The 17,760-nt window shown below is 42.5% G+C and overlaps 2 protein-coding genes across 5 annotated transcripts in view; one reads left to right on the top strand and one right to left on the bottom strand.

Moving 5' to 3' along the window:
- The first annotated feature begins 1,273 nt into the window (after nt 1–1,273).
- On the top strand, nt 1,274–3,007 carry LOC105563023 (smad nuclear interacting protein 1). 2 transcript variants are annotated; one of them, XM_012014272.1, is made up of 3 exons: nt 1,274–1,426; nt 1,538–2,472; nt 2,590–3,007. In XM_012014272.1, exon 2 carries the CDS (start codon nt 1,572–1,574, stop codon nt 2,469–2,471), a length of 900 nt encoding a protein of 299 aa, XP_011869662.1. In that variant the 5' UTR covers nt 1,274–1,426; nt 1,538–1,571; the 3' UTR covers nt 2,472; nt 2,590–3,007. The 2 variants fall into 2 exon arrangements, with proteins under 2 accessions (XP_011869662.1, XP_011869663.1); XM_012014273.1 differs by having other exon boundaries at nt 1,275–1,426; nt 2,609–3,007.
- Nucleotides 2,720–17,760, bottom strand: part of LOC105563022 (proto-oncogene tyrosine-protein kinase ROS) — a 41,312-nt gene continuing 26,271 nt past the window's right edge. The window contains exons 5-21 of one of the 3 annotated variants that reach the window (XM_012014270.1): nt 17,351–17,580; nt 16,782–17,021; nt 15,733–15,880; nt 14,946–15,442; nt 14,395–14,684; nt 13,898–14,254; nt 13,351–13,654; nt 12,774–13,097; nt 11,959–12,560; nt 11,181–11,834; nt 9,574–10,982; nt 8,991–9,416; nt 8,604–8,824; nt 7,956–8,426; nt 7,388–7,751; nt 6,231–6,284; nt 2,720–4,828 (exon numbers count right to left, since the gene is read on the bottom strand). In XM_012014270.1, coding sequence (XP_011869660.1) covers nt 3,954–4,828; nt 6,231–6,284; nt 7,388–7,751; nt 7,956–8,426; nt 8,604–8,824; nt 8,991–9,416; nt 9,574–10,982; nt 11,181–11,834; nt 11,959–12,560; nt 12,774–13,097; nt 13,351–13,654; nt 13,898–14,254; nt 14,395–14,684; nt 14,946–15,442; nt 15,733–15,880; nt 16,782–17,021; nt 17,351–17,580 — 7,466 coding nt within the window. In that variant the 3' untranslated portion in view covers nt 2,720–3,953. Of the gene's footprint in view, nt 4,829–6,230; nt 6,285–7,387; nt 7,752–7,955; nt 8,427–8,603; nt 8,828–8,990; nt 9,417–9,573; nt 10,983–11,180; nt 11,835–11,958; nt 12,561–12,773; nt 13,098–13,350; nt 13,655–13,897; nt 14,255–14,394; nt 14,685–14,945; nt 15,443–15,732; nt 15,881–16,781; nt 17,022–17,350; nt 17,581–17,760 lie in introns of all 3 variants that reach the window. The other 2 variants (XM_012014269.1, XM_012014271.1) reach the window with 2 other exon arrangements.

Here is a 17,760-nt window from a genome sequence, read left to right on the forward strand (position 1 = left end):
GATACGACGTCAGTTTGACGGTGTCGACGTTGATGACATCGTTTCGACAACGACGAATCGTTTAATTCTCACTGGGATACGTTTATTCATAAAGAATTTTAAAAAGTGAATCCCTTTTGAGTTTATATCATGATTACCTGTGCTATTTGGATCGTGAAATTTATACATATACATAAGTTGCCATAATCCAAGATAGCACAAGACACTCTTATGAACATTTTAGGAATATTCATCAAGAATATTTGGAATATTCCATCGATCATTCTTATATATTTATCTTATGCTTGTGGAACATTCGACTGGCACTACTATAAATTTTTTTCGAATGTGAATAGAATAATCTATCGAATATAATGTGTCGGTTATATGTACATGATATGATCACAGGTTTCACTGCCCTAAGGTAAGTGTATTACACAATAAACAATGTGCAATACATAAACTCGACGAATATTACAAAATTATTCCGATCAAATATTCCAAAGACATTCTCGACGAATACTCTAAAAACGTTCTTCTTTGTTATGAATATACGATTTCTAATTGTGTGATCACAGGTTTCACTGTCTTTTGCATAAGCTGAGTGTATTACACAATAAACAATGTGCAATACATAAACTCGATAAATATCAAAAGTTGTATTAATTAGTTAATATTAAAAATTTACTCTGAAAGAATTTTCCAAAAACATTCTCGACGAATATTCGAAAAACGTTCGTCTTTGTTATGAATATACGATTTCCAATTGTAATAATCTATATACATATTTATAGAATATTCGATTCGAATATTCTGAAATTAAGAATATTTGCACTCGAGAAGAATCCTAGAACTATGTGTGCTATCTGGGATACTCGATATCTAAATCGCATATCATTTCCATTTTTAAGTAATGAAGGGAAAAATTGTTCAACAATAATCGAAAAAGATTTTAAATAATTTTTAAAAGCGATATTTAAACGATAAGAGGAAAAAGTCGTGAAGTATTCGGTAACGTATAAGGAAAAACATCGTAAGATATTCGATAAAGTTGAAAGAAAGAAGGATATTTGACGGTGTTGTGCATTATATAACAAGAAGAGATATTCCGCGTGACCCTCGCGACACATGAAAAGCGATAAATCGCAATCAAAGTTGTCCCAGGAAAGCGAGACGGTAATTGATGTCGTTTCTCCTACTTCGCTAACATCCTACATCGCGCGCGAGAGTGGGAGCTCGAAAATCTCGCTTTGGAATCTCCGAAAGTTCCCGGGAGAGTCGGAGAGCGCTACGAGCGCTGGCGATTGGTTCGGTGGTTTTGGAGACGCTCGCGTTCGCTCATGGCGCGGTTCGTGGGTTCGTGCGGATCTCTTTGATACCGTTGATACACGCGAAAATCATAGGACGGATCGTGCTGGCGGAGGAACGTACGCGCGCCGTTCTCGAGGTACAATTGTCACGCGTGTGCGACGTCGCGACCTGTCACGATTTCGCTGCGATTAATCTGACCACGTAAGTCCGAGTTAGGTTAGGTTGTTGATTCGACGTTGCTCCACAGTTTAGAATTCGGCTCGCCAGCGGAACTGGAAAGTATGTCGAATTGGCGATCGAGTCACGCGGCGGAGCGACGGGACGCGCATAAGAACAACAGGGAAAACCGGCGCGACAGGAATAACGAGGCGCACAGGGACAGATCGCAGCGAAGCAGGGAGCGCGATCACAGGGGCGGCAGACGCGACCACTCGAGGAGGGAGGACGACAAACAGGGGGAGAAGAGGAAGCACGAGAGATCGCCGTTGAGGCGGGAGAACAGTCATCCCAGGCACAGGGAGCGTGGCGAGAGGAGTAGAAGCAGAGACAGAAGGGACGAGTCGAGGAGGCGGAATGATCAGCACAGGCAGAAGCGGAGTCCGGAGGAGATGCGGTCGAAGAGGGAATCCTCCACGGAGTGGGGCAAGTCAGCCGGGAAGGAGGACAAGGAGAAGGAGAAGCCCAACTTCGAGCTGTCGGGGAAGCTGACCGAGGACATGAACACCGTCAACGGAGTTGTCGTCAAGTACTCCGAGCCGGAAGACGCCAAGAAACCCAAGCGCCGGTGGCGATTGTATCCCTTCAAGGGCGAGAAGGCGCTGCCCACGTTGTACATACATCGGCAGTCGGCGTATCTCATGGGCAGAGATCGCAAGGTGGCCGACATACCCCTGGACCATCCCTCGTGTTCCAAGCAGCACGCCGCTCTGCAGTATCGTGTAGTCTCTTACCAAAAGGAAGGCGGCATCGAGGGCAGAAGGATACGGCCGTATATTATTGACCTGGAGTCCGCGAACGGCACCTTTGTAAATAATATCAAATTAGAACCGAGGAGGTATCACGAATTATTAGAGAAGGACGTGGTGCGGTTTGGCTTCAGCACCAGGGAATACGTTCTGTTGCACGAACACAGCAAGGACGACTCCTTCGACGACGATGTACCACTTACGAATGCGACTTAGGGTAAGGCTCACGTTTCAAATTAAATTTCAATTTGTCTTGTTGCACATGACTGAATATTGCGGCCCTAATTCTTTCGTTCGTGTAATCGAAAGGATGTCTGTACACTTGCAATTTCAGAAATCTCTTATTCCGGTAGGAAATGAATATCCAGAAAGATGAATATGCACGAAGACTGACACAGAAATCAAGCTGTGAAAATCAAGAGTAACAAGACAGTCTATGGAGAGGAAAATCCAGTATACATATATGTAGATACAAAGTTTTATTCATAATCTTTCTTGAACTCTCGGAACTGTTTAAACGCATATTAGTATTATACATGTATAAAATAGGATTTTTTTAAAATCGTGAGTCTCTGAAATATATTTTGCAAGTCCAAAATTTATTTAGTCACCGCAAGAAAAGGAGAATAATACCTCATTTCTCTTTTGTACATTTTTCTGTGGCGTTTATTTAGTGCCCTTGTAGAGTTTGAAATGTATCGCGTATGTAACTCGTGTAGGTAAAAAATAAATCTCGAATGTATTATTTGTAATATATTATTTACAATTATTTAGTATTCGTCGATCCACAATTTATTTTCCTCTAAAGCTAAAATACAAATTTCAAGTGTAGTCAGTCCGTCGCGTAGACCTCGCAAGATTTTATACACTCTAGCTGATCCTTTTAATAAAATTACACGTACACTTTCTCGTATTGTTAAAACTACGCAGAAAACTTAACAATTTCTTATATTGATTTCCGTATTTACTAATTATTGTTAAACATGAAATTTGTACAATGAACAGTGAAAAGTTCCACAGATTTTATTCAATAAATATGTTATTTAAAATTGTGTAATTATAAAGTTAAACTATATATATATATATATCTCACATTTATCGTTCTGCATCAACGTATTACTCCTATATTAAATAACAGTTTTGCGATTATTATTGAAATCGCAAAATTTATACGTTCCGAAATGACCTGCCATATCAGCGTGACAAATTTTTGAGTATAAAATTCATGTATGTACATTAAAATGGCAGTTTAAAGCTATTCTTAACTCCGCTTCGCGCATTCCTCTTCACATATGAAATACTTGGACATTAATGTAAAGCAGAGCTTAATGTATGAGCGCATGTGTTTGATATATTTAAGGCACCGCGTTAGAATAAAACGAAAGAAAAAAAACAAACAAAAATTTGAGCAAAAATCGTAGCGACTGTCTCGAGTAATTTTTTTTACGAGCTACAAGGCAAATCCACAACTGGACATAGCTTCTGGAGAAGAATAAGTCTACTACGGGAGCCACTTAAAAATATTGCGTCAAAAATAATATGTGCGATGTAGAAATCTGTTACCATATTTCATAAATGGTTGAAATGTTTAGTTGCCTCGATTTACGTCATTCAAGCTCAGAGAACTCGCGATTCGTACGAGCCTCACCTATTTTTCTTTTTGTACAGAAAGCGAAATTTGCCCCGATCGGCGGCGACTCACGACCCATTCACTCTGACAGCGTCCGCGTTTATATTCGTATACGTGACGATACTGCCGCCGTCTTCGACGGGCGTCTGCCGCAGGAGATTGAGCAACGCGCTGTTTATCACGAGCGGTATGTTCGCCTTGCCGTTCTGCAAGTTGGAGTGCGTCCTCTGGACCTTCGGCAGCGTGCTCTTCGTCACCGCGCTCTCGCTCGAAGGCACCTCCCCGTTGACGGCGCCCATGACAACGGCGTTCAGGCACGGCAGGACCGTCTGCGAATTGATGAGAGACGAGCTGGGACGCGTGGAGGGCGCAAGGCTGTGCGAGCTGCAGCTCCTATCCTCGATGCTCGCCTCGGAGTCCCTCCGCTCGCACAAGCTGGTCTTGTACTTCCGCTGGCCGTTCAACGACGAGAAGGAGTCCCTCTTCAGGGTCGCCTTTGCGACCGAGTTGACTGATTTCGAGCTGTCCAAGGTGTTGCATTTCTCGGACGTTCCCGAAACCAACGTGCCTTTTCGATCCGGCAGGTTCAGACTGCTGATCGACGATCTCTTGTACAGCTTCCTGTCAGACTGCTTCCGTTCCTCCGTCGAGCGTTCCTTGCGCTCGTCCGTGGCCTCCGTAGGCAGACTGCTCTTACGATCGTGACTCGTGCAACTGATCCTGCTTATATTCGCGAGATTCTGATCCGAGATGTGGATCGAGCGAGGTATTTCGTAACCGTTGGCGGGATTCTCCCTTAGGACGATATCTTCGTTGTCTGCTAACAATTCTAGATACTTGGGAGCCTCGCCGGATTGCGGGCCCGGCGTGGCGTTGTTCGAGTTTTGCAGGAAGGGTTGCATGTCTCGGCTCCCCTCAGAACTACTGGACTTCCAGGAGTTCCCTATACAGAGTAACGACGACGATTTATAACAAAGTAGCTGAATCTTATTGGTTTATTGATTGCGGACCTCTACGAAAAGCGTATCTATACTTCTTTCTCTCTAAAATTTGTGGAGTGAAAATACTGCCATGGAGTGAAATGTTTACTCCATTGGAGTTAATATTCACTCTGTTGGAGGAAATATTCACGCCAATAGGGTGAACATTTCACTCCATGGCAGTATTTTCACTCCACAAATTTTAGAGAGTTCGTAATGAGAACACATTATTATGGTATGCCGTACTTACACTGATAAAAATATTTTAATCCAAAAAAATATTACTTTATTTAAGAAAATTATTCATTACGTGGCTCCTAATACTTAAAAAATAATAAACAAATTAAAACATGCATTTCTTTAACTTAAGTATTTATTAAATATCAAACAGTAGATAAATTTAAATTTAAAAAATTTTACTTTAATTCTATAAAATGTTTACTAAGTTATAAGTTTTACAGTGAAGAAAATCGAATTTCTTATTTGACAAAAACAATGATTTCATTTAAGAAATAATATTCTCTATCTCATGAAATCTTTATTTGAATATAGAAAATGTAATGATTTAAATTAATTTATTAATTATTAATATAATACACAGATTTACTTGAAACTTGATATTTTTATTTAAATAGAATAAATAGTTACTTCAGCAAAAAAAAATAATTTTAAGTAAATCTATTTACTTAGTTAAACAATTTTTTTGGTTAGTGTATGCATGTGTTTGTTATATTATTTTGACGTGAGGTTGTCCCGGCGAGATACGTGAATGAGTCATTGCTCTTATCCCTGTAAAGAAACGGATTAGAAGAATTAAAAGCTATTAATTTGAAGGGGTACTCTCTAAAATTTTTGGAGTGAAATTTTCACTCGAATCGTGGCTCACTGACCACTTCACTCTATTCGAGTGAACGTTTACTCCAATAGAGTGAATTAATTCTAGCGCACTCTAAGACAAAAGAATTTCGCTCTTGTTTTTAAAGTCGTTAGCACTCCGGAATACCGTAAAATCTCACTCCAAAAGAGTGAGATTCCACTCCAAAAAATTTAGAGAGTAAACCTTCCCCTTAATAGTCAATTGTGTCATTTGTGTCCAGTCGAAGTGGATTTAAAAAAAAATTGACTGATTCAGTTATCGACCAGTGCAATCTTTAGTCCCTTTAACCCGTTTCTTTACGAAGATAAATGACTCGGCTACATATCTTGCTGGGGCAATCTATGTATACGCAAAAAAATTGCGAGTCATGTTGCGCACGGGTTAATTGCAATGATCGGAAAAGTACGCTCGGCGAAGAGAGGAAAGGTCGTACGTTCTGATGATAGAATGATAATTTCGAAAGGCGGGTGATGTTTGTTAAGACCTACCTGAATTATTATGATTCTGATTCTCGTCAGCAAAGTAAGCCATGTTAGACACGCCTGCAAGCACGAGCCATGCAATGATCAATATGTATTCAAGCAGACAGAGTAATATTCCGGTACATTTTGAGGATGAAGAAGTTTCGCAATAAAACGGATTTCACGCATGATCCGACAGCGTCGAGTTATGTGTATGTATGAGAGACATGCTTCATTTTTGCACAGAAAACGATCGTGAGATCAATCGAGGAATAAGTCTCCGTTATTTAACAGTTCGCGAAGGATTTCTTCATTTTCAAACATTCGTGATTTACGAAGTAAAAAAGGGCTTTTTCGTTCATTACAGTTTTGCTCGTTCTGCGAAATACGTACGTGTGTTTTCCGAAGAAACACTTCTCACAACTTATATGTGAATGACGTATTATGTGCAAATCTATAATAGTACATAACACGTTACGCGCATAATACCAGAATGAGTGGTTCGTGGGTATATCGTTTTACCCCGATAGGAAAATGTCTCAAATATTTTGTAATAATTGCATCATCCAAAAGGAGAAAATTTCACAATGTTTGCATTAAGGTGATTCGCCAAAACGCAGCGATTTTGTAGGAATAAAATTTCTAAATGGTATTTACCCAAAAATTGATAATCTCAATTTAAGAGATAAATCATGCACAATTATTTCGACATTTAGAAGTAAAATTGCCCAGCAACACAGTTACGTGTAATAAATGTTTAAAAGAGATTTTGCGTGGGGCGCGTTTACCGCTGGGCCTGCTTTGATCTCGTGTCTCGCGTGAATTTTACTTACGAGTACGAGACGCCTCGTAGCGGCGGCTCGTCGTGACACGACAGCAATTTAATTGTGCAAATATTCTGAAAACGCAGCAGTTTCGCTGACATACTATTTAGAAATACATCGTGCAATTATTAATATTTGATGAAAGGTCTCCATTTCTGCATATGTTGTTCGAAATACGTACGCATAATTCCAGCATTCCAAGTTTCATCCAAATTTCGTTACATAATCTGCTAAATATTTTCCTATCGGGATACGTAATGAGAAGTAAAAAAAAAATTTCAATCGACATTCTATACGTTTGCAAAGATTCCTTGCTCCATGCAGTGATATGCGCGCATGTAAAGATTAATGTCAATTCACCTCTGCGTGCCAGATAGTGTCCAGCGTGCACGGGGCTCAGCACCGCGTCTTCTATGTGACTCCTCAGGATGACGATGCTCTCGAGACAAATTTTGAAGCTCGGCCTGGCGTCCGCCGCGCTCCAGCAGCGCAGCATCAGCTGGTGTAACGTCGACGGGCAATTGAGGGGCTTCGGCAGCCTGCCGCCCGCACGCACGTAATGCAACACTTCGAGATTATTTCTGGCGGGATAGGGTTGCTGGCCTAACGACGTGATTTCCCACATTAACACGCCGAACGCCCAAACGTCGCTCTGCGAGGTGAATACCCCGTCCACCAAGGATTCCGGCGCCATCCAGCGTACGGGTAGCAGACCTTCTCCTTCCTAAAAGTTTAGCAGCGAGTTAATTCGTTTACTCGAGATCCATCTCCGAAGCGAGTGTTAAATCGTTCGCTCCCCTGCTCGGAAATGGGAAACATTAGTTTTCTTAAGCTTTGCTCAAGACAAATTATGATGTAAAATAAGGAAGGTCAACTTATATATTATATATAGGAAGTTTCTTCATCTTTTACAAACGAATGCGTTTACCTTGCGGTAATAATCATTCTTGTAAATATCTCTGGCTAGACCGAAGTCGCCAATTTTCACGACGCGGTTCTCGCGATCCCTCGCGGACACCAGACAGTTCCGACACGCGAGATCTCTGTGCACAAAATGCAGCTCCTCCAGGTAGCGGCAGCCCCGCGCGACGTCCTCGCACATGGCGAGCAGGTCCTGCAGACGCAGAGCGTGTGAGTCTGTGGGTTGCAGGGACCGACTCTCTCTCAAATAGCTCAGCAGGTCACCGGCCTCCATTAATTCTAGCACTAGTAATGGAGGATCCGTATCCAAGCAAACGCCAAGCAACCTCAGCACGTGCTTGTGACGAAAATGGCTCATGAGCCTGGCCTCTTGCAAGAATTCCGTCTTCTCTTGCGAAGACGCGTCCTTTCGTAGCGTCTTTATGGCAACGGGCGTTATGCCTGGTCCTTCTAAATCCATAGCATTCCCTTGGGATACCTGCGGAATATTTGGGATTGATTTAATATGAATTCTATAACAGGTACACGGAGAGAATTTTTTCGTAATATTGAGAAGACATTTTCTCAATACTCGACAAGGACTGAAAATGCTTCATTTTTTTTAGTTCCTTCAAAATCGATTTACAAAATTATTTTTACCGAGATCAGATCTTACCTTTCCGAATGCGCCGCTGCCTAGGAACTTCGTCATCGTAATTTGGTCTTTTCTGATTTTCGGCAGGGCGGAGTCATCCGGATCATTTTGCAGCGTAGAAGCGTAAAGTGCGTTAGACTGAACGAAGTTCCCGCGAGGAATCTCGCGGAGGGTCGCTAATTCGACGTCGGACACTATCGGGGGCAAAACTGTCTTCTTGTCTTCTTTCCGTTGTCGGTACACTGCTGGATAACGTTACGTTATACTTGTCTTGGTATCACGCATCACCACGTGAACGTAATTAAACATTAAAGTGTCTTTCATTAGCAAATTCGTCATTTTAAAAGTGCCATTCTATTGAAATTAACTGCGATCGATAGCTTCGGGCGTCGCACCAAGTATACTTACGGCAGAAAAAATAACAAAAGCACACCAAAAATATGGTAATGCCGATCGCGATGAAGCCATACACCGTCGGTAGTTGCTGTTGCGCAGTCAATATCCCCCCGGCGGACTCTGTTAAATCAACGACCGCGCTCGGTTTACTCCATGCGCCGAAACCGTAGGCATTTTTGGCTTGCACGCGAAACTGATACTTCTGATTGACGTCCCCGGGAATTATCCAGTAGATGTCCGTTCCGTTGTAATATAAATTCCATTGTTCACTTTTGCCACTCCCATCGTCTTGCTTGTCACTGTCGTCGACGACCAAGCCTTCCAGCCGATACAGTGTGACTTGCGAGCCGTGAGCTTGCGCGGGTTCCCAATTTAACTGATACACCGAATTTCGGAATCTCGTTACCACAGGCACCCCCGGAGCGCTCGGGACGTCACCTTTGTTTCACAGAATACAGAGTTCAAATTTCCTTTGCATTACTTCAACATACCTACTTCCATTCGAATTACTTAATCGCGTCAACCTCGCCTTTCACCTCTCTAATACTGAAATACGCTTTTGTGATGCGAATTAATACCTCGAGCGTTCGCTTACCAAACGTTTGGAATGTGAACCTCCCATCAGGCGGCCATACAAAGTCCTCCTTGTACATGGGATACTTCAGCCTCAAGCGAAACTTGTACAAGGTGCGCGGCTGCAGGTCTTCTATACGATACATCACTCGGTCCTCGTTCACCTCAACGTGCCGCGCGATTTGCCACTCCTCCACCGCAACGTCCTTGTACTCCAACAGGTAGCCGACCGTCAGGTTGACGCTTCGGGTCCAAGAGATGTTCATGCTGTTGACGCTGGCCCCGGCCATCGTCAAGTTGTTCGGCTCCGGGTACATGCGAATGGTTTGGTTGCGGCTCTCGTTGTAGAAATCGTTGGAATTGGCAGGGTACACGCGCACGTACACCAGGTATTCCTGCCCCGGCAGGAACGGCTGCAGCGTAGTGAAAAATCTGCCGTCCGCCGTGCGCTCGGGCTCTGTGATCAGCTGCTCGCCCTTCTGCCGCACGCCGTTCTGCAAGAGGTCCAACGACCGCCAGTGCACCTCGTAGTGCACCACGGCGGAGTTCAGTATCTTGGGTGGCATCCAATAGACCGCCGCTAGTGTCGGCGTCAGCGCCCGAACCGTAACGTTTTCCGGCATGCTGGGCCTCCCCGCGCTGGTCTTCAGCACCACGTCCGCGCCGAACGCCGGCCTCATCGACTGCAGATCGGCATAGAAATTGCTCAGTGCCAGCTTCAGCTTGTATTCCGTGAATGGCTTCAAATCCGCAATCTCGTAACGTCTCTCGTACGTCTGCATCCTCGTCTCCTCGCACTTGCTGGGATCGTTCTTCGAACAGTGGGACACGTGGATGATGTACAGCGTGGTGGGTAGACTATACCTTTGACATCCGCGTTCAGGACTCGGCTCGGGAAGACTGACGACGATGCTGTTCGCCGTTTCGCTCACTCTCTCGACATTGTAGCTCATTTGGCGAGGTATCAGGCACTTCGCGGTGGGATAGGGTTGCAGGGATTTGCCGAGGGCCCTGATCCGACGTACGTCGGGCAGATAGAAGCTCTTCACCTCCGGTTCGGACGAGTTTTCCTTGTCCGCCACGAAGGAACGTTCCTTTTTCAGAAAATAAATATGATCCTTCGTTTCGTTGGACCAATATATGTTTATTTTGTCAACCGTGAGAGTCGCTGATTTGAAGCTTGTCTTTAATACCACGTTGCACGCGCAACCGTAAATGTCAGCCACGTTTAAATGTCCGTCCGATGATACCCAATACATCATCGGTTCTTGGATATTAGTTTTGTCGATTGTCAGCGTGGATATTAATTGTGGTCTTTGTGAACAGGTACACCTGCTGCCGTTGTTTCGGAAAAAGTATTGCACGTTTTTCCCTTCGAGATCCGACTGCATTATCGTACCTCCCTCATTCGTCTCGATCCAATATAAAGAGCTGAAACAGAAATATTTGCATTTCTTTGATTATTTTAAAACAAACGTAATAGAAGCTACAATTTCTTGACAACTTCATGTCTTATTCTTTCGTGTAATTTATCGCCTTGATTACGACAGTTAGCATATATTTTGAATAATTAAAAAAATCATACTATATGGCTAACAAAATATTTCAGACGGATAGAAATTGGCGTACCCTGGAGACGGCAGCATATCTAAAATCGGGATACGTCCTCTTCTTCTTAAAATATTGTCGTATTTGACTATGCCTGCCTGCCACATTGTTAAATCCAATCTCATGATGTAGCTGCTGATTTTCCACGGCTCGTCTTTGTTTTCCTGTTCCACCCAGTATAGATTTCTTGCCACCCAGTCGATGCAGAGGCTGTGCGCGGTGTTGTTTAGAGCGAGTATTTTCGTCGCGTTGGCTCCGTTCATCTCCGCCGTCACCAGTTCCCGCATCCCGCTGATCCAGTAAATCTTATTTTCCGCCGTCAGGTAATTGACCTCTGTTGCGATGTGTCTGGTGAGCGTATAATTAATTTCTTTGTCCAGATCCGATATCTTCACAGCGTCCGCCTGCGTGGCGACTAATAATTCGGGCACCGGATTCTCGTGCGTGGTCGATACGCTGATTGAATCCGTGTAAGGACCGGCGCCGATCTTGGTATGCGCTCGTACTTTGAAGTAATAGGTCATGTTGGGTCTTAGATTGTGCACCGTGAATTCCAGTACCGTGGCAGGGATGCTGTAGTCGTTGCAGATTGGCATTTCCTTCTGGTTCTCGATGAACCAACATTGGACCGTGTATCCCTCGATTACCCCGTTTGTAAATTCGGGTTGATTCCATCTGTGAAGAAAATAAGATATTTCAGTGTTTCTATTTCCTGCGAATCTATAACAAAGTTAGATTTTATATACATATAGCACGAGTTTATGAGAGTATGCCGGCAAAAGGATTCTAGATTATTCACCTAAATATCGTAAAAATGTCGACATCCTCGATTAGGACCTTCTTGTAAAACTCCACGAATGCTCTGGGAGATGTTGGCTGGGTCGGCACGCTCTGCGGAGATCTCAGGATCTTCCGGGAATGATGCGCCGTTTCCCAATAAGTAAATGCCTTCACGGTGACCTCCAGAACGGAATATGGCAGAATCTGATCCGAATTGTTGTAGGGCATCGTCGTTTCAATCGTGATTTCCGGGTTCGAATTCGTATTAATGTAATCCGCGAATTTCACTTCGTAGAAGACCGTGCCGTAGTTGATGTTCTTGACAGGATCCCAGGATATGTTGAAGTTTCTCCAGGTCCCTTCGACTCTTATGCTATCGAGATCGACTGCGTTCGGCAGAACCACCACGGTTTCCGACGTCAGATTTTCCGGATACTGATGAAGCGCAGGATCCATGACGGCCACCATATACAAGCCGGACAAAGTTATCCCATTGATGACGGCGGTGTTCTGACCGGAGAGATCACCGATCACCGCGTTCCTGTCGTCCTGCAGCCACAGCAGGTGCTCGGAAAAATAGCACAGCGGTCCTTGCATATTTGGATGTTGCAAAGCCGAAACCTGAAGTTTCATTATTTATATCATTATTTTCATTTGTTATTAATTATTTTACTTGATCGTTGTCTCATAATTATTTCGTGTTTTCACTCGACCATGTTCAATAGTTGCAATGTTGCGCGTCATCGATGAATAATTAAAACGACAAAATCTATAATTTTATCACTTGTTAAAAATAACGATACTCGTAAAATTAAATGAAATGCATGAAACTACCTTTTCTGGGATAATTTTGTGACTCATTGGAATTCTCTCGGATGTAGGTGCACGATAGACGATGGATCCGCTTTCGTAGCTTCGGACAATCCAATAGACATATCTATTTTCAGTGTCGAGAGTTAATCCCATCACTTGTTTGCCATTGAAAATTTCATCTAAATGATAGTATCTTCTGTCTTGCCCATTCAATCGCGCAACTTCCACAGCATGACCAGTGGACCAGTACAAGTACGCTTCCAGAGAATCGATCATGAGTTCTTTCACGATTGCTAAGATAGACATCGGCTCTTGCTGAGATCCGTTCAAGTTTGCTCTTGTTATCTGTACATAGGAAATAATACACCGTTCCATAAAATATTGAAGAAAGTATGAAAATTTTAGAGCCAAAGAATTAAATAACAGTCATAGAATTTTAATCTAATAAATATTCTGCTAGATATTCTTTAATTTTATATAAAAATTGTTATTTTACATGAGACAACATTAAAAAATGTAACAAAGTGGAGCTTAGTAATTAATTGATTTTGAATGAAAGCGATTAGGCACTTGAGTTAAGAACAAAAATTATATTTACAATTTGCTGTTTTGGATTTGCCCAATATAGCTTTTTCGATATCCAGTCCACGGCGACGCTTCCCACCGAATGTATGTTCAGCTTCGTTTTCTGATGGTTGCTGACGTTATAACGATATAGTGCGGAATTATTTCCCACTATGTACAGCACGTCCTTGTACCAACTAACGTCGACAATATGGAATTCATTCTCGGACTCCTTCAGAGTCGCTTTGTTAATAAGCGTGTCGATATTTTCGCCGGTTACGTCGCTTCTCAAAATTCCTTCGTTCGACGACCACAAAATAGATGCGCGCGATCCATTTCTAAATGCAGAATTTTATTACATTTTATTTAATTAATAGTTGAGGCAAAGTGAATAGGCACTTGACGAATATAAGTCCTGTACACATAAAGTTTCAATAAAATAATTTCAAGAAATAATTAAATGTTGTAGGTAGATATAAATTTTTCGATATATTTTAAAAGTATTCAAAATCAAAGAAACTTAATAAATCAAATTTACTATTTGTTAAATTCGGCTAAATAAAGTTGTTTGTTAATGTTACCTTAAAGTTCGTCCCCGGAATTCCGTAGACCACGGTCCTCTGCCAGCGCTCGTGTAAGCCGCGGCTTTGATCAAATATTCCGATCTTTCTTGCAAATTATGAACAGTATAAGATGATCCGACGATACCTTTCTGATGGATAGTTTCGCCGGTAGATTCGTCCTTGATTGCGAGCTCGTATGACCAGTTTTGCCAGGCGCCTTTTCCTTGGCCGCCCAATAAATGAGGAGCTTGCCAGGAAACCTTTACCCTTTCCGCCCCGAGAACAGCTTGCACACCTGTGGGTGGGTTCACTGGGACGGGAACCGGCTGACTTGCATTCATGTATACGGTCACGCTCACAAAGGAGGTATCGGACCTGAAGAAAAGAATATTTCTGCTTTATTAGGTAGGTTTTATTACGCAAAGTTTATTTCTTAAAATAAATGCGAAATATTTTCAGATAAAAAAACTCCTTTGGAAAATCTTTTAAGAAAAGTTGCAGAAAAAGAATATTACTTGTCAGGATACGAATTGTGGAAGTATCTATTTTGGCCAGCATGGTAGCCTTCGGTAAGGACTTCTTCGCTATTAGTCCAATAGAACAGTCCGTTTGCCATAGCTAGGGAAACAACATTATTGAATTTCGGATTTTGCGTATTGGGGCGAAGATTAACAACCTCGCGACCATCCAGTGATACGGACATCACTGTGTTTTGAATGTGATGAGGAACGAGTAATCGAAAGTTCGTATGGTCTACCGTAAAAGCACCCAAATGAGCATCTTCGAGAATGAAATATGGTTTGACCTAGAAAAAGGAAAATATATACATACACGCACACAAGAAATTTTTTTAAAAATAATTATCATTTCATTATAATACATTAATATCATAATGAATTATCTTTGAAAATTAATTTCTTTAAGAAAAGCAACAAAATTAATGTTAATATCAAGCATATATTAAAACAATTAATCAATTTTAAAGATACAAAAATTTTGCTTCTTTTAATACAACTAGAAAAAGTAAAAGCTTTGGCAGCACATAATTAGAAATAATTGATAATACCTCGTGTTTCACACCGTTGCTGATATCGGCCAAATCTAATCTGAACAGTCCCAGTTTAGTTGTCCAGAAGAGGTATCCGTTATAAGGATCGACCTCGATATGCGAGGGTCGATTTATAATTCCAGCCAGAGCCACTGTCAAACTCTTGCCATCCAGATTGCATCTGGCTATCTGCCACGCCGTCGTCGCGTGTTTTACCTCTCTTAAGACGTACAGGTGAAGATTCAGCCAATCGACGGAAAGGCTCAAAGGTTTGATGTTTATTTCGTCGGGGCTCAAAATGACTTTCGGTGCGGTTCGTTCGATGATCGAAGTTCGGTACACGTGACCCGTCGAGGTGGAAACGAATAGCTGATCGGACGCCACGTGTATGGCAACTCCGCGGATCATGTTAGTGGTTCGAAAAATTAAACTGGGTTCGTCCAACATATCGGCGCCCTGTTTCATGACCACGTGCTCGCCACCGAGGATGAGAATTGGTTGCTGGGTGTCCTTGACTAAAATTTATCTTATTAGTTACGTCAAAACGTAAATTTTTATGTCATAAACGTAAATAACAAAGTCAATCAAGTTAGTGCCTTGAATCTTTAAAACAGACAGTGTGAAAGTACGCGTTAGGTCAAGAAAACACTGACGTTGACAAAAAATATATACTTCGGTTCCTATTAGCGTTTTTTTATGACATTAATAAAATCTGAAGCCACCTTGTTCTTGCATCCAAATCATAATTTTTAATCGCAAAGTCGTTACATACGATCCTTTTCATTAGCATTTTCTTGCAACGTACCGACAGGTTCTGGGGGCATAGTGATGTTGATAGTTGCAGGCGGACCCTCGCCGACGCCGTTTCTCATAGTCACGCTGATAACATAATTCTCACTGGGTTCGAGGTTTTGAAACATATAGTGATTGGTATTCTCGGAGACCGGAAGATCCTGTCAATAAAATACAAGATATCGTACAGGCCGTATAAATGCCGTCCTATCGAATCCCTTGCTAGGAAGTAGATATGCAGTTGGGAAAATTAAAAACGCCATGCCAGAAACTTTTGCAGATGATCTGGTTCGTGCAAGTCGTCGGACTAACGTTAGAGGATAGCACAATTAATAAGGATGCGATAGGGAATTATCGTTAAAGCAGCGAGCGATCGATGTTAATGCTAAAAATTAACGTCGGTGCGCACACATAGAAATTTCGCGATATGCGATTCACCAATTATTTTTCTGTTCCTCCGCAAAAGAAAGTAATTAAATTATCCAGTCTGCATGTGTGAATAGAAAACAAGCATTTTCTAAATATTAAGAAATTTTGTCATTGAATGCGTGCGCACTGAATAGCATTAACACTTGAAAACGTGCAATCTCTGCGAATTGATATTAGTATGCGACACAGAAAGCGAAGAAGTATGAAATAAAATTCATTGGCTTCGAGTCTTAACGCGCTGAATACCCGAATAAGAATTAATATACTAACCGAGGTTAACGAAAAATATTGTTATTGCCGTAGCAGGCAACTAATTAAAAGTCAATTAACGCGGCCAATGAATTCTTTTCAAACGGAGTAACGGGGTCTACCTTGCAGAACCAGTTGCACATTGCTCTTCTGCAAACAACAGTTAGACAATACAGCAAAGCGTGACGACGCCGACGCGCCTTGCGAGCGCGCGAAAATGTCTATGAGAGTGCGCAGTCGAAAGAAAAGAAGAAGTGCTTCTTTTTGTGCGCACGGAGGTGCGCAAAAAATAAAAGACACATCCGTGCGTATGCTGAAGTACAGTTTCTGCCGTAGGATAAACGCTGTCTCTAAACTATATACGTGTTCTGGCGTGGCGTGTACCTTAAGCTGGGAGTGTTCAACCCCTCGCAGACGCAGGACATAGGACAAAAGTGGGCCGTTCGGGAACGGGCCCGGTTCCCAAGACACAGAGATGCGGTAGCTGTCTACCGCAGCCGCTCTTACAATTACCGGTGCTGATGTCGGTAGACCGGCCGCGTACGTTAATATTACCACGCTCGGCGCCGAGACGATCGGTTCCGGATTGTGCTGCGACGATTTCAGGAGCAGCGCTACGCGAAACTGCAAACGCCAGCGTTCTTTCATCAGAGGGACACTCATCACCCCGCAAAGAGGAGAAACAATTCAACAATTTAAGAGCATTCCACCTACATCGAGCCTAAGCTCGAGATTAACGTGCGTTGGCGAAGTCTTTCGGGATAATAGCACATTTTATGTTTCGTTTTATACACGTATAAGTGATTCACTTAAACTACTGTTACGAGTGAACTGAATAAGAAAGATTCCTGCCCTGTTTATGGCTTATATTCTTAGTTTTCTTTTCTCGTTTCAATTGCCGCGCTTCCAGTTTGTCAAGTAATAATTTTGTTTGACTCCCTGCTCGTCCTTACCCTGTACTTGGTGTACGGCTGCAAGTTCTCGACCAATATCTGATCGCCTTCGTCCCATGTCTGATTCCGGCAGTATTGCCACGTCTCAGCAAGTTCTTCGTATCTCCACTGCACCAGGTATGAAATGCCAGCGCGTCTGCCTATGTCCACACCTTTCCATTCGAGGCTCAGCGACGTCGCCGTCAACGAGTCCGCGACCAATGCCGGCGCCGGTGGGGTACCGATATCCGCTGTTCATTAAGAAGAGGGCTTTTCTTGTTTGATTTAGAACAAATTTCACGCAGCAACTGAGACGCAAATTAGATACTTGATTTTGTTTAGAATCGCAGGTGCGCTACTGTACAAAATCTTAAGCAGCTACTCAGAATTTTAGAAATAATTACAAAAATAGCATTAAGGGGATGCTGGAG

This window comes from Vollenhovia emeryi, unplaced genomic scaffold (assembly GCF_000949405.1).
Source record: "Vollenhovia emeryi isolate VEMERY1.0 unplaced genomic scaffold, V.emery_V1.0 DF939181.1, whole genome shotgun sequence".
Classification (NCBI taxonomy): domain Eukaryota; kingdom Metazoa; phylum Arthropoda; class Insecta; order Hymenoptera; family Formicidae; genus Vollenhovia; species Vollenhovia emeryi.

What these genes read in the sequence shown, in the direction of transcription:
- LOC105563023 (XM_012014272.1), top strand. Translation starts at nt 1,572, where the DNA reads ATGTCGAATTGGCGATCGAGTCACGCGGCGGAGCGACGGGACGCGCAT.